Below are 15,240 nucleotides of genomic sequence, written 5' to 3' on the forward strand. Positions count from 1 at the left end.
TTCTCCTTCTGTCTCCTTTTGGACACACATACACATGTGTCTGAGATGCATTTCAAACCTCCCGGTCCAGGACTTGAACTGCAGTCAACCATGAGGGAGTTCAGAGACATAACCATCATGTCATCTGCGGGTCCCAGAGAATAAATTATTTCTAAAACCTATATCTGAGTTCTGTATATAACTGCAAGGCTGGCATGAGTTAATTGCATAGTGGAAAATGATAAGTATTGGGAACTATTTTATCACTCTTGCTCCTATATCTTAAGAACACCTAGAACTGTCATTAGCTCTGTTCATTATCATGTCATGTAATGGTAAAATATTTGTATAATGCACATTGTGTGGTACCTCTTTGCTCTCTGTGAAATTCAGACACAGTTTTACTTGAACAACAGAGTTTTTAGACTGTAGACAGGACACTTCACTTGCACCTGTCTGTCAACCACATAGGTATTTTCAATAGGTCAGGTAAATACGCATAGTTCAGTGCCTGTCCCAAAGGCTAAAATCAGAATTGTAAAATAAGAATCCACATATTCTTCATGAGATTTCTGTAACCTGTTGGGTCATTGGGAAAGTCATGATACATTTTTGCATAGAGAAATATGTCATGACTTCCCTGATGACCTAATAGATCTCCAGAAATTTTACTAGAGAAATAAAAAATTAGACTGAGGCTTTCCGATCCACCATCTGCGGTGGGATTGCCACCAAGATGCAGACTTTTGTAAACACCCTCACAGGGAAGACCATCACCCTTGAGGTTGAACCGTTGGATACAATAGAAAATGTAAAAGGCAAAATCCAGGATAAGGAAGGAATTCCTCCTGTTCAGCAAAGACTGATTTTTGCTGGCAAACAGTTGGAAGATGGGTGTACTTTGTCTGACTACATCATCCAAAAGGAGTCCACACTTCATCTTGTGTTGAGACTTCGTGGTGGTGCTAAGAAAAGAAAGAAGTCTTACACCACTCCCAAGAAGAATATGCATAAGAGGAAGAAGGTTAAGCTGACTGTCCTGAAATACTATAAGGTGGATGAAAATGGCAAAATCAGCCGCCTTCGTCGGGAGTGCCCTTCAGATGAATGTGGTGCTGGGGATTTTATGGCCAGCCATTTTGTTTTTGTTTTTGCTTTTTTTGGAGAGGTTTTTGCTATAGAGTGCGTGTGCTCACCAGACAGACAGAGACAGAGAGACAGAAAGCAGGAAATCACCCCCCAGGGAGGATGGCCATGCCGCAATCCCTTCTCCTCCATTCTCCTCTCGGGATCTTGGGCACGCACGCACACGCGCCTGGCGTGAGTTTAAGCCACCAGGTCCGGGACTCGAACCACAGTCGACCACGTGGGAGTCCAGTGACATAGCCATTACGCTAACTGCTGGTCCCGATGGCCAGCCATTTTGACAGACATTATTGTGGCAAACGTCTGACTTACTGTTTCAACAAACCAGAAGACAAATAATTGTTTATGAGGAAGGAACTAATCTTTAAATGTTAAAAAAAAAAATTAGACTAAGCATGTCAGTATCACTGGGCAATCAGTGGATATTAGAGTACTGAACTGGTGAGCAGAACTAAGTTTGAGTTTCCAGTCTTTTATGTACTGAATTGTGACCTTCACTTAACATCTTTGCGCTTTACTTTCTTCATATTTATAAACAGGGATAAAAGATATTCTAGCTTCACCAGGGGATTGTTATGAGAATGGAAATTAAGTTGCTATACATAAAAAAAAAAAAAAACCTTTATTTTTGGATAAGGAGAAGTGAACAGTCCCAGGCTGAGTGCAGGCTTCTAGAAGTGGGCATTGAACATGGGAATTGGTGGAGAAAAGAATGACTTACCAGTTAGCTTAGAATATAGACACAGGTGAGCTTTAAAAGAAAATACAAGAGATCGTCAAAAAATTCACAGAAGGGGGCCAGCATATGATGTGGTGGAAGCTGGATTCCCACGTGATTGACCGTGGTTCGCGTCTCAGACCTGGTGACTTGAAAATCATGCTGGGCGCATGTGCCCAAAACCCCAGGAGGAGAACAGAGAGGGGATTGTGGTGTGGCCGTCCTCCCAGAGAGTGATATGTTACCTTCCCTCTCACTGACTCTCTGACCAGTGCACATGCCCTATGGCTAAAACCTTTAAAAATAGTCACAAAAAATGTGTATTATTAAAAAAAAAAACTATGCATAAAATTCATGGAAGATGTGTGCTATTAAAAAAACTGCATGTATTTCTTTTATTTTTTGCACCCAAATAAGCACATAATTTAATTCCATTTTCTATGAACTTTCAGAAGTACCCTGGTAATTCACTGTTGCTACCCTTATCCAGGAAGAAAGTTCTTCCCACCAGCTAACCCTGAGCATAGAGGCTCCCTGATCCCAGGCAAACCAATGTCTATCTTCTCCCAGCAAATGATAGTCACTAGAAGAAGTAACTTTTTATTTCTCTGTTATATTAAAATTCACAATAAACTCTAGCAAAAAGCTCATTCAGGCACTTTTAAAAATTGCTATGTAAACTATATAACTTTTTTACTAGAAACAGAAAAATGTGTATAGGCTCTTCTTGATTTCATTGAATTTCATGTGGGTGGACTACTTAGGTGTAAATATGAAAGTATATCTCCACAGAATCGGCAGGATATCTAGATTAATCAATTATTTAATCAAGTCACGGCTTGGTATTTAACCTCCAGAGAGACCGTTACAGTAATTGCCCTTCTTTACTTAGGTATGGGGGAAACGGAAGTCATTCCCTTCATGATTATCTATTTTGCTGTCACCACTATAGAGATGACGCAGACAGACCAGAGGGGCCTAGGAACCTGGAATTTCATAGCTTATCTGTAAGTTGCCTTGGCCTTCGAGTAGCAGATTCATGTACAAAAGACTGATACACCCAAAAATGATTTGCCAGTTTACAGTAAGAGCCATTTTAAGCTTATCTTTATAACATCACTGGTGCATTACTTTGCTTTATAGTTAGTTCCTAAATGCTTTGGTCTTCATTATCTCATTGAGACCTCTTCATTATTGAACAAATTGATCTCATTTGTTTTAAACTGTTTCATTTCCCCTATTTATTTATCAAGTGGAAAATACAAAAGGTGCAAAGGGGAATGAGATGTCGAAAATAACATTGTCAACAGTCCTTCATACTTACCTCTTTTCTACACAAGTTTATAGTATTGTATTGTATATGCCTTTATTTATTTATTTAATTTTATCTCTCTCATGAGGGAATGAGAGAGAGCGAGGTAGAGAAACAGCACCCCTAACAGGGTCTTGACCCCTCGAGGCTTACCCCCAGCCTCAGCCAGCCCCGGTTGTGGGCGAACGGTGCCTGGGTACTTAGGGACACCTTCCGATGAAAACCCACAACCTTCTCATGTGGGTCACCCTGGCAGAGCCTCACATTTTACTGCTGCACCACTATCTAGCCCAGTATGTGCCTTTACAGAGTTCAAGTTTTCACTTAGAAAAAAAGGTTTATTTTAATTGTATTTATTCATTCATTTATTCTAATTTGATCAGAGAGAGAAAGAGGAGGGTGCCAAAGCAAGCCACTAGGTCCGGGATTCAGGCCGTGGTCAGCCATATGGGAATATCCAGCGCCTTACCTACCACACTACCTGCTAGCCCTGAGTTTTCACTTTTTTCCTGGTTCTGAAGTTTTGTAGAAACTTTGGAAAAGTTGTGGAAAATAGACAACAGTCAAAAGCAGAAAATGAAAACCACATACAATCTACCATGGTAGTTAACTACTGTGAACATTTTGATGTATTTCTTTCTAGTTCTTTTTATTGTATCATTATCACTTTGAAAAGCAGTCGTTATCATACCAAGGCAGAAGTGCTTGGAGGGGACAGACACGCGTTTGGCTGGAATGGGGCAGCCTCTGCACTGGAAGCAGCAGATCAGCACTCTTCTTTCTGGACAGGGATAGCGAGAGTGAGTATTTGAAATTCACTTGCTTCCGTGTTCTAAGCCGCTCTTTTCTCCTACCAGTTCCCATCTTCCAGGTCCGCAGACACCCGCCCATCCCTGACGGCAGCTGGAAGCCCCCTCTCCTCTGCGGGCCGTTCGCCTCGACTTATCAAGAGCTCCGGTCCCACGTCACCTTCTGCACGGGTGAGAGGTGATGGGAGGCCGCTAGGTCGGCGCTTCAAAGGGACCTTTAAACCTGAATGCCAGAGTCAGAGCCCTCGCCCCGGCAGGGTCAGATGCTCCCGGGGCCCACTTGGAAGCTCCGTGTCTCCCTGTGGAAGGGCTGAGACCAGGGCAGGCCTTCGTGATGGCTGAGTGCCCAGCGCCAGGGCCACCGGCCGCTCTCGGAGGCCAGCCCTTCCACATTCCCAGCGAGGTCCTGATCAGAGAGCACGTCCACGTGGTTTTGCGTCTCCCCATTCTGCTGTAATCGGGCGGAGAAGGCTGTGAGGCCCGGGCTCGCTCTCCGTCTCTCGGGACCTCGGAGCAGGCCTCTGCTGCGGAACGCCGCGGTGGCAGCCAACGACCGGATCCCCTCTCCGTTTCGCTTTGCGAGCCGGAAGAGGTGCGTCCCTTCTCGCTTGCCTTATGCCTGGTGGAGAGGCGGGGGAGACCGCACTATTGTGCAGCCTGCCGGAGGGGGGAACGCTCACGTGCAGCTCTTCGCTCCCCAGTGAGCAGCAGCAGCCCCAGGAAACCAACGATAAGACTATTAGCGGGAGTATTTTATTGTCCCAGGAGCCCGCACAGGGGGCAGAAACGACCGTCCGCCAGAGCTGGGCGTTTGACGCGTCCTCTTCTCCCCCCCTCCTTCGCCCCGACCGCCTGGAGCTGCAGGCGCGTGCCAGCAGCCGCGGAGCGGCCTCAGCCTCTGACAGCTCGGTGGGAGCACCTCGGGGTCTCGAGTCCCGGCTCAAGGGGCGGGGCGGGGCGGGGCGAGCACGCTCGGGGCAAAAAAAAGGCCGGCCGCCTGCGGCTCAGCGCCGATCGTGTCGCGTCGCCGGGCTCCGAGTATCCCCGCCTCTGCCCAGGCTCCGGCAAAACTTTTATTCTCTGGGGTCCCCTGGGGTGTGTGAAGGAATCGGAGCGCTCGGCCGTTTCCGCGCTCTCCGCTGCGGTGACCGAAGGGACGTGCATCCCTTGCCCGCCGGGCTCTCGTGTCCTGCGCCTCCTCCCCTGCTGATCGTTCCCCGGAGCCGCGAGGGGGCATCCCCGGAGGGGCCGCGCGGGCGTCTGCGCCCCGGAACTCTCCCGCTCCCCGCGGCGGACCCGCCCGGCGCAACTTTAACTTGATTCCTCTCGCCCAACCTGGACACCCGCGATCGCTGCTGCGGCGGCTGGTTCTGCCGCTGCCGCGGAATCACAAAGGGGCGCGGGTAGGGGAGGCGGCGCAGGCGGCAGGCACGGGCCTCCGGGCCGCGGAGGCGAGGAGACAAAAGGGAAACTGCCTCAGCTCGCAGTGCCCGCTCGGATCAGCCTGCTGTTTGCTCCTGCCCGGCTCCGCGCGCCTCCTTCCCCCACCCTCGGCTGCTGCTCCGCCTCCCTCCCCTCGGGCTGTCCCCGCAGTGCTCTGGGACCCGGCGAGCCTTCGGGGCGCGCGTCGCTGCTGGTGGTTGGGGCTCTAGCGATAATAAATGATAGAGGATACAATGACTTTGCTGTCTCTGCTGGGTCGCATCATGCGCTACTTCTTGCTGAGACCCGAGACGCTTTTTCTGCTGTGCATCAGCTTGGCGCTGTGGAGTTACTTCTTCCACACGGACGAGGTGAAGACCATCGTGAAGTCCAGCCGGGATGCCGTGAAGATGGTGAAGGGCAAGGTGGCCGAGATCATGCAGAACGATCGACTCGGGGGGCTCGACGTGCTGGAGGCCGAGTTTTCCAAGACCTGGGAGTTCAAGAGCCACAACGTGGCGGTGTACTCCATCCAGGGCCGGAGAGACCACATGGAGGACCGCTTCGAAGTTCTTACGGATCTGGCCAACAAGACGCACCCGTCCATCTTCGGGATCTTCGACGGGCACGGGGGCGAGGTAGGAGTTCCCTGAGGCTTTGTTTTTCATGTGTACGTGTGTACGTAAACAACAGGACGTCCTGTGCGCAGTGGGGTAGGACCCGGGTGCGAGGGGCGTGTAGATGACCTGGTACCTGTTTGGACGGATGGGGCTCAAGTTGCCAAAAACACTGTGGATTCAGATCTCTTGCTCCTTGGGGTCCAATTTAGGGGAGAACGAGACATCGACAGCCTATTTCGTGCTTCTTAATATGAGGTTTCCGAGGCCGGAACCCAGCAAACGACTGCTAGTTTTGCGCGGAGACTTAATGGTATCTCCAGTCAAGTTTGGCCCTGGGCTTCAGCGCCGCTGTTTTAGAGGGTGTGAGGCTGAACTAGACACAAAGACTGAAAGAGTATCTCTGATGCTCTGTTAGGGAAAAGATTCTCAATCTTCAGAGCAGAGGGGTTCGGCGAGAGTGAGGGAAGCTGTGACTCTCCATCGCCTTTGCCCTAGGGAGGGAAGCGGGGGGATGGGGGGGGGTCGGCTTTGCGCTCCTTCCCAACTCCATCAACTTCGCACGCGCAATCGGGCCAGCAAACCGAAGAGCCTCGCTGGCTTCCTCCTTTTAGCTGGATCGCAGCGCGGGACAGAGAGACTCCTGGCCTTTGCAGAGGTGCCCGTGGCAGCAGAGGAGGGGGCGCCCCCACCTCACCCCTGTGCCCCGGCGCATCCCTAGCTTCCGCGCTCCTTTGTTGGGGCTTCATCTGGGAACAGAAGTTGGGGCTAGAGGCCGGTTCCGGTCTCTCTCCGCACATTTCTGCGGCACCGGCTTGCGCGCTGGGGCTCAGGCTTCCCAGAGGTCGGAGAGGGTTGCCAAGGGTTGGCTTCCTCCTTCGGCATCAGCTCAGGGGGAGTGGCTAATGCAGCTCTAACCCAGTGCTACAACGAGCACCAGGCCGGTCATCTAGTTTCTTTCAGTTTGGCATTTTGTAACAATTTTGTTGCTACATACATATATATGTATAAGTATATATGCACACATATGAAAATATGACAGTACACACACACACACACACACACACACACGCGCATGAAGCATACTTATTAAATCCTTTCCCCCCCATGCCCCCCCCCCCCCGACTTTTATATCACCGCCTACCCCATTCAACTTTAACACCCCCTCCCGCGCTCGCTCGCGCCTCTCTTCTGGGTCCTATGCTCTCTGGGTGGGCTGTAGGGAACTGTGAGGAATGTCACTCTTTCAAGCCTTTGCTTGTTCTTTGTTTTGGAGAACTTGGAGAAAGCTTTGAGTTGGCTCTCTTATCTGCATTCTGCACTCACCATTGTGCTAATCTTTCCAGGATACTGTGCCTACTTGTCCTTCACTTTGCCAGAAAAGGAGCACTTCCTAGGAAGACTTATTTCGTGCAGCTGAAATCAGTTTTAGCTGTTGTAGTCTGTCTTTCAGAAGGGAAGTTCTCTCTGGTTATACTCTTGTAGGCTCCTGTGTAGTTCTCCCCTTGGTCACAGGGCGGGTGAAAGATAACGTTTATTGGGGGAAGAAGTTCTGCTCCTGCGGGCAGAACCACACCTGAGGGACGAAGTTGCCAGTATAGTGACTAATTCATTTTCTTGTCTTGTCAGAATGTCTATTTTCATTTTATGTGTCTAGACTGTTGTAAATCAGCTAATATTTACTATATAGTTTTATATTAAGATTGTTAGTAGGTGACAATTTGCTTATGGTCTTAGAAAGCAGTTTCACCTTTCATGTAAAAGTCTCGTAAAATTTGTGTTGTGAAACGTTCAGTTGTGCTTATCTGTGTGCGATGTGTTGGCATGCTTTGAACCTGCGTGTGTTAAGGGATTGGCTGGTTTTTATTTATTTACTTTTAAGTTGATATTTTAAAACCTGAAAGTACAGATCTGAACAGGCTTCAGATTGAAAAATTTCCTGTACTATCTTGTAAATGTACCATCCAGAATAACAACATGATAAATACTCAGATTTCACTAAAAGTATCTTACATTTACATAGCTTTTCATTACATTTTGAAACTAAAAAATGAAAAGATGGCCATTGTTAGCCAGATCAGCTTTGTAGCTTATTAACTCTGGCTTTATTTTAGGACAAAAGAAGGAAAGTGCTGGAAAGAAATTATTTATTTGTTTATAAGAGTGTGATAATAACAAATAATATAGATTAATTTCTTTCTGGCTTTTCGTTTACATATTAATCAAAGACAATCCCACTATCTTAATTCATGTCTTTTGTGTGATTTTAGCTCCTTTGACATTCACCAGAGGGGGGTGCCGCTGTTTGATTTTAGTACAGATAACAGTTAATCACCTTCCAGAAAAGAGGAAGTTTTTTTCTGAACTCTCTACTACTTATTTACAGGTTGCTTCTAGAGTGGTACAGAAAATAAATGAGTTTAATAATTTCATTTCTAATAACTCATACTAATAAGATAGGCCAGAAAAAAAATCAGGGCCCATCTACAATTGTAGAGCTTTTTAGATTCAGATGATCCCTGGTGTATCCTTGGGTACCTATTCCATCTGAGTATGTACCCATTTCATCCTTGTATATACTAATTTCATCCTTGCGTATCCATTTCATCCCATTTGTTTAGGTGAGAAGCTGATTGCTGGAGAAGTTGTGAACTTTCTAAGGTGGCTAATGCTTAGTTCAAGGCCTTTGGTTTGTTGATCTTTATGTTAAACCACTGGATGTATTGGTTTGCCTATTTATCCAGACAGATAGCACCTTGGGGACACAAGAGTGAGTGACACGTCATCCCATCTTCAAAAAGTTTCAGCCTAGTGAGAGAAACAGACTCACAAAACAAATATTGCAATGTGGTGTGCTTAGGGTGTTATGGGAATTCAGAGGATGGACATTTAAATCACACTGGAGATGGGAGGCCTTGGGAAAAACACCTTGAAGGCCATATGAGAAGCAAAGCTTTCATTTGAGATCTGGCTTTGAATCTCTGTTCTGCTTTATACAGTATTTCTCCCCCATCTGCTGGGAATAAGTTCCAAGTCCCCAGTGGATGTCTGAGACTGTGTGATTAGTACCAAATCCTATGTTTTCTATATTTTATCTTATACATGCATACTCATCATAAAGTTTAATTTATAAATTAGGAATAGTAAGAGATTAACACTTGCTAGTAATAACAGAATAATTATAGCAATATATTGCAATAAAAGCTATGTGAATATGGTCTCTTTCTCCCTCAGTCTCAACATACTTATTGTACTATACCATACTCACCTGTTTTCAGACCACAGTTGATTGTGGGTGACTGAAACCATGGAAAGTGAAGCCCTGTATGTGGGGAGACTACTATATTAGTTGTGACCTTGAGCAAATTGCATAAGCTACTTAACCTGAGAATTTCTGGTGTGGTGGTTAAGGTGGCTGGATCCCACACGGCTTACTGTGGGGCTCGAGTCCTGGATCTGGTGGCCTCGAAAACATGCTGGATATGTGTGCATGTGGGCCCAAGATCCCCACAGGAGAATGGAGACAGGTTTGTGGTGTGGCCATCCCCGTGGGGGAGTTCTTTCTCTCTCTCTCTCTCTCTCTCTCTGCCTCTGTCTCTCTCCAGCAAGCACACACACTTCGTAGCAAAATTAAAACAGAAAAAAAGGTAATAGTGCATGTAAGGTATACCCTCGCTAGGTACATTATACCCTGTCTAAAGACATTTTTATTGGCAAGAAGGATATGGATAAAGAAAGTGTAAAGACCAAGAAGTCTGCAGTGTTGGGGCAGCAGTCTCCGAGAGAGAGACTCTGCCTGTGATTGTCACAACTTTGATCACTAGAAAGCTGTACATTGGGCAGAGGTAATTCATTGGTATCCCACAAACTGTTTCTTTTGTTTTAACTACTGGGAACTTTGAGTTACAATTTAGGATTCCAGGTATGCAGACATTGAGAAAGCAGCATCTGGGCTTCAGGTGCAAATATTCTGATTTGTGAAAAGTAATATTCTATATGATTAATTAATAAGTTCTTGCTCTGACTTGCACATCAGCCTCTTATGAATTGGGTTAGCACGAGTTAGTTCTCTTGAGCCTATTCAATTGTGGATTTGTTGACAAAGATATGTCTCTGAATTTGTTATGCCGAGGACCAGATTTTGGGTGGCTGTGAGTTATACATAGATGAGATCTTTTTTTTTTTTTTTTTCCCCTTGTCAGAGGGCACACATGCTCACTAGAGAGAGAGAGAGGGAGAGGAAGAGGGAGAAATCGTTCTCCAGTAGGGCATGATCAGCTGTGGTCCTTTCTTCGTTTCTCCATCCTCTTGGGATTTGGAGTATGCACACATAGGCACCTGGAGTGTTTTTCAAGCCACTGGGGCTGGGATTCCAACCATGGTGGGCCAATGGGACCTGATTCCCTTAACCATTAGGGTTTGGGGCTAGCCTAAAAATGAATGCCCAGTGAGATCTTAAAGAGCCTTATCTTACTGGTTCTCTGACAGCTCATCTTCCTCACTTGATGTTCTTGGGACCTTGAAACAGCCTAACCATGACAGTGTTGTATGTATGTTAGTTAACTATGTCAGTGATTATTTTATTGTGTTAGATAAGATTAAATTAAAAGCAGCTCAGATCATATCGACCGATGTGGAAAGGTGGTTATTTTTAAAGTTCAAGATAATGTTTGTAAAGGAAGTGGTTTTGTACTTATCTGTAATTTTTTTATCCACAGGCAAAGGTGGGTTTTTTTGTATTTTTTTAATACTATCTAGAATAAATAATATCATCAATCCTTTGAGGCAGCTTTGTCAATGTTCATGGCTGAAACCTATCTGGAAGAATGGATTGTTATATGTTCTGTATGCTTAGGGGCAGTACCGTAGAAAGGTCAAGTGTATCTTGACAGCTGACACAGAGCTTAGCCAATAGGAAAAGCTGAATTTCAGGTACTTGTCGAAGGCTTCATGTCTTAAGGCTCCACTTCTCAGAAGCTTAGAAGAGAAACTATGTATGGCGAGTTGCCTGAAGTATGTATATTTATAATCTGGTTCTTTAGATCAGTGGGGTTTTTGTTTGTTTGTTTGTTTTTTAGAGATTTCTGCTATAGGGCACATGCTCTTATGAATTGGGTTAACATGAGTTAGTTCTCTTGATCCTATTCAATTGTGGATTTGTTGAAAAAGATATGTCTCTGAATTTGTTATGCTGAGGACCAGATTTTGGGTGGCTGTGAGTTATACATAGATAGATTCCACATGGAGCCAAAGAGGCCTTTGCATGAGATTTTTTTTTTTTTTTTTTTTTTTTTTCCTCTTGTCAGAGGGCACATGTGCTCACTAGAGAGAGAGAGAGGAAGAGGAGAAACAGAAAGCAAGAAATCACCCCCCTCCCCCCACCCCCGCCAAGGTGGTTGGCCATGCCACAGTCCCTTCTTGTGGAGCCTTGGGCATGCACACACACGCACATGGTATGAGTTTTAAGCTGCCTGTGGTCAACTACTACATGGGAGTCCAGCGATGTAAACATTATACCTTCTGCTGGTCCCTAAATCAGTGGTTCTTAACTTTCTTCAGTCATGCTTCTCTTTGAGAATGTTATAAAACTACAGACATAGCTCAAAGAACAATGTACATACACATCAGATTTTATTTATAATTTTAAAGGCAAGTGGTTGCATTAAACCTCTGGATTTCAGGTTAGTCTAGATAGAATAACATCTGTTTCTAATTACTCTCCACTTGTAAGGGACTGTGTACCTAGACCCCCTCCTTGGGCCCTCCTGCCTTCCTCTCCAGCATTTGCATGTATTGACTTCTTTGATGTCATTTGCCTGTAAGAGTGGTGTAGAGTTGTCTTCTAAGTCTCTCTGACAAATCATCTACAAGGGTGTTTTGAGGACCTCTTTGTTACATTATGTGTATCTCTGTGACAGTCAAGGGAAAAGTAGTACTCTAATGCCTCTTTGTTTTTATCTTAAGGATGATGAGTCATGTAGCTGATTGGGACATCCCATGTTCATTGGTTGCTAGCAGTGTTAAGAGCCAAAACTGACCTATCTCTAGCAAATGTGTAGAATTTTGCAGAATACATTCATTTGGTAACCCCCTCTTTCCCAGGACAGTTACCTTTCTTACATTCAATTTTTCTTTGTCTTACTTTTCTCTTTGTCTTAGATGTCATTTTACCTTATTGTATTATATGTATTTATATAAGTTTCACAGAATCCTTCTGAAATAAGATGTAGTTCTGAATAAATATATCATGAGTAGCAAAGTAATGATCTGTTTTCTGGACAGTACAGTTGCTATTAGTGAATGGTTAAGTCCTGCAAGAGGCCCAAGGATTTAATGGAACAATGTCTTATGGTTTTAAGGAAAATTCTGTTGTTTTGGTTTAAAATAGCACACCAAAATTCCTCTCCCCCAATTTTTTTTTTTTGCCCCCACCCTCCCTATAAGAAACCCTTTTGCCTATGCTTATGAACCTCTTGGTAGGGTGAACATAAGAACCTGACTGCTGAGCTTGATGCATCCATTGGAGAGGTTATGAAATTCAGTTCAATTGAGCCAACAGTTTCTGTATTATCTGCTGTATGGAAAACAGTGTTATGCGATGTCCTAAGATGAATCAGTGCATTCCCTGCCCCCAGGGAGCATTCCGTATGTGGAGAAATGAGCTTTGTAAAAAGAGCAGAACTGCAAGATACGTAGTATTTAGCAGAGCTACAAGATGCACGTGTCCTACACCTGAATGAGGGGGCTTGGGGAATCCTGGATCAGGTTGAAGAAGAACTGACATTTGGTTGGATACTGGCATTTCAGTAGACAGTTTCAGTGGAGGAGAAGGAGATGACCTTACAGGTGGAAGAAGTGTGGAAGGGGTACAGAGGAAGTAAAAGGCAGCCTCGGTGGGAAGACAGGCAGGTAGCCCTATTTGTTTAGAGTGTGCTTTCCTCAACTGTAGTCATCCTCAAAGCCCATCCATTATTATTATTTTTTCCCATATTTGAATCCCTCTGTTTTGATATACTTAGTATTGCTTTCAGATTGACTTTTTAAAAAAATTAAGTATATTTATTTGAAAAAGAAACTTTATGTCAGCATTCTGAGTAGAAAACCCATGAAATGAAATTCTTGTCCTTCAACCTAAGAAGCTGCCTCTATTTTGATGGAGTAGAGTGATTCTGAAAGGATTCCACTCCTACTGTCAGTTGATTCTAGATTCCCTCCTGGCCCCCTCCCCATGCTGTTGATGGTAGAAGGTAGTGTTGGGAGTGTAATTGTTGGCTACAATTTGAAACAAGGCATGCTGCTCGCTCCCTTTGCACACGGAGGGAAACTCCAGTGATGCCGCTCTCTGAGGAGCCTTCATTTGGAGTTTCTATTTCCACTGTGATTCCTGGGACAGAGAAGATTTCATGTATAACACACCCCGTGGGAATTATGGCCTGTTCCCAATGTTCCAGTATAAATTCTGTTCCCACTTCCAACAGGTAAATGAGAGGATACTATAGGAATAAATTGGAATCCTTTCAAACTTAATTCTTTTTTAAAGAGTCATTTTAAAAATTTAACTTTATTTATTTACTTATTTTTTAATTTGACCAGAGAGGAAGAGAAAGAGAGGGAGGGAAAGTGAGAAAGCAAGCCACCAGATCCAGGACTCGAACCACAGTTGGCCATGTGGGAGTTCAGTGCCCTTAACCACCACGCCGCCTGCCAGGCCCCCAGACTTAGTTTTAAAAAGTAAATAATTCACAAGTTTTGGTTCTTGAACCATTATTAGTCACATACTGTTTGTGACATAATGGCAAAATATACCAATGTGCTGGACCCACAGTTGAGGAGCCTTGGCCTGGGATTTAGCATTTACAGATACAGAGAGTGGGAGATACTGCTGGGTTATTGTTAGCACTCGTATTTGAAGCCCATGCCACTGCGCCTAGGGGCTTGGGCTGTGCTCTGTAAATACTGAGAACTGCTGGATAGTTTTGAGCAAAGCTGGACTATGGTGTAATTTTTCAATGCATGTGTACAATATGTACTGATCCAATCAGGATAATTAGCATATCCATAACCTCAAATATTCACTATTTCTTCATGTTGGGAAGATTTAAAAATTCTCTCTTCTACTTAATGTGTTTTGAAATATACAATAAATCGTTGTTATGTATAATTACTCTATAGTGAGTCATTGATACATAGGACTTCCTCCTCCTATGTATCCTTAATTTTGTGTCTGTCAACCAGTCTCTCTGTAATAAGTATTTTTGTGCTTCTACTGTAGTTTGGATGATTTCTCCAGGGTGGGTTTTCAGAAGTGGGATTTCTGGGTCAAAGGAGAAATAAAGAAACCACCATTAATAATACTAATGACATTTATTAATCAGTTTGCATTTATATCCTATGCCAGGCAATGTTTAAGTACTTTATTATATTATCTAATTTTAATTTCATGAGTATAAAGTATGTAGTATATTACCTCCATTTTATAGAGGTAGACATTAAGGAGAGGTTAAATAATTTGCCATGGCTTGTAGGTGGTAAGACGAGAATTTAAAACTGGGATTCATACTTAGAGCTCTCAGTTAGCGAAAGTTGTGCTATCAGGCTTCTGGTTGAACGTCTACAAATCTCATAATTTGGGTGATAAAGTGCTGATAGCACTGTTATGTGGACACTGTCTGTTCTCGTTTTGTTCAGTAGGACTTTGAGTTTCTCCTTTGACTCTGATTGCATCCTTGTGACACAATGCGGTCAAGTTCTCAAAAATCCTACACTACAAACCTTAGTAGGTAGATCTTAACAATTACCTAGGATAGTCCTGTGGTTAAAAAGAAATGTTGGGGGACCAGCAGGTGGCGTAGTGGTTAAGGTGCTGGATTCTCACATGGCTGTCTCCACATGAGTCCCGGACCCAAAGGCTTAAAACTTACACTTGGTGTGTGCACGTGTATGCATTCATGCCTGTGTGTGTGCCAAAAATCCCAAGGGAAGAATGGAGAAGAAGAGATTGTGGTGTGGTCATTCTCCCCGGAGAGAGGGTGATTTCTCACTTTCTGTCTCTCCAGGGAGTCCAACGCCCTATACCAAAAATCTCTCTCTAAAAAAATTGGGGGACTGGCTGGTAGCCTAGTGGTTAAGGGAGCTGGATTCCACATGGCCAGCCATGGTATAAATCTCAGCCCAGGTGGCTTGAAAATCATGCTATCGTGTGTGTGTGTGTGTGTGTGTGTGTGTGTGTGTACCTGT

The 15,240-nt window shown here is 44.6% G+C and overlaps 2 protein-coding genes and 1 long non-coding RNA gene across 4 annotated transcripts in view; 2 read left to right on the forward strand and 1 right to left on the reverse strand.

Moving 5' to 3' along the window:
• The first annotated feature begins 678 nt into the window (after positions 1-678).
• LOC106736149 (ubiquitin-40S ribosomal protein S27a-like) lies at positions 679-1,464 on the forward strand. Its single transcript, XM_014592179.2, has 2 exons — positions 679-1,105; positions 1,390-1,464. Exons 1-2 carry the CDS (start codon positions 716-718, stop codon positions 1,462-1,464), a joined length of 465 nt encoding a protein of 154 aa, XP_014447665.1. The 5' UTR covers positions 679-715.
• A 2,323-nt stretch (positions 1,465-3,787) lies between these two features.
• LOC102470230 (uncharacterized) lies at positions 3,788-4,907 on the reverse strand. Its single transcript, XR_336222.3, has 2 exons — positions 4,125-4,907; positions 3,788-3,936 (listed from the first exon to the last, which is right to left on the reverse strand). It is a non-coding gene; the product is annotated as an uncharacterized LOC102470230 (long non-coding RNA).
• Positions 4,908-4,957: 50 nt separating this feature from the next.
• The window catches only part of PPM1L (protein phosphatase, Mg2+/Mn2+ dependent 1L), a 316,265-nt gene continuing 305,982 nt past the window's right edge, over positions 4,958-15,240 (forward strand). For both annotated transcript variants that reach the window (XM_006159953.3, XM_027776354.1), the window contains exon 1: positions 4,958-6,024. In XM_006159953.3, coding sequence (XP_006160015.1) covers positions 5,626-6,024 — 399 coding nt within the window. In that variant the 5' untranslated portion in view covers positions 4,958-5,625. The remainder of the gene's footprint in view (positions 6,025-15,240) is intronic.

Source organism: Tupaia chinensis, unplaced genomic scaffold (genome assembly GCF_000334495.1).
Source record: "Tupaia chinensis unplaced genomic scaffold, TupChi_1.0 Scaffold000670_1, whole genome shotgun sequence".
Classification (NCBI taxonomy): Eukaryota; Metazoa; Chordata; class Mammalia; order Scandentia; family Tupaiidae; genus Tupaia; species Tupaia belangeri.

Coding starts and splice junctions, on each gene's coding strand:
- LOC106736149 (XM_014592179.2), top strand. CDS start 716: ATGCAGACTTTTGTAAACACCCTCACAGGGAAGACCATCACCCTTGAG. Junction 1,106..1,389: donor AATGTGGTGCTGGGGATTTT/ATGGCCAGCCAT, acceptor CTGCTGGTCCCG/ATGGCCAGCCATTTTGACAG.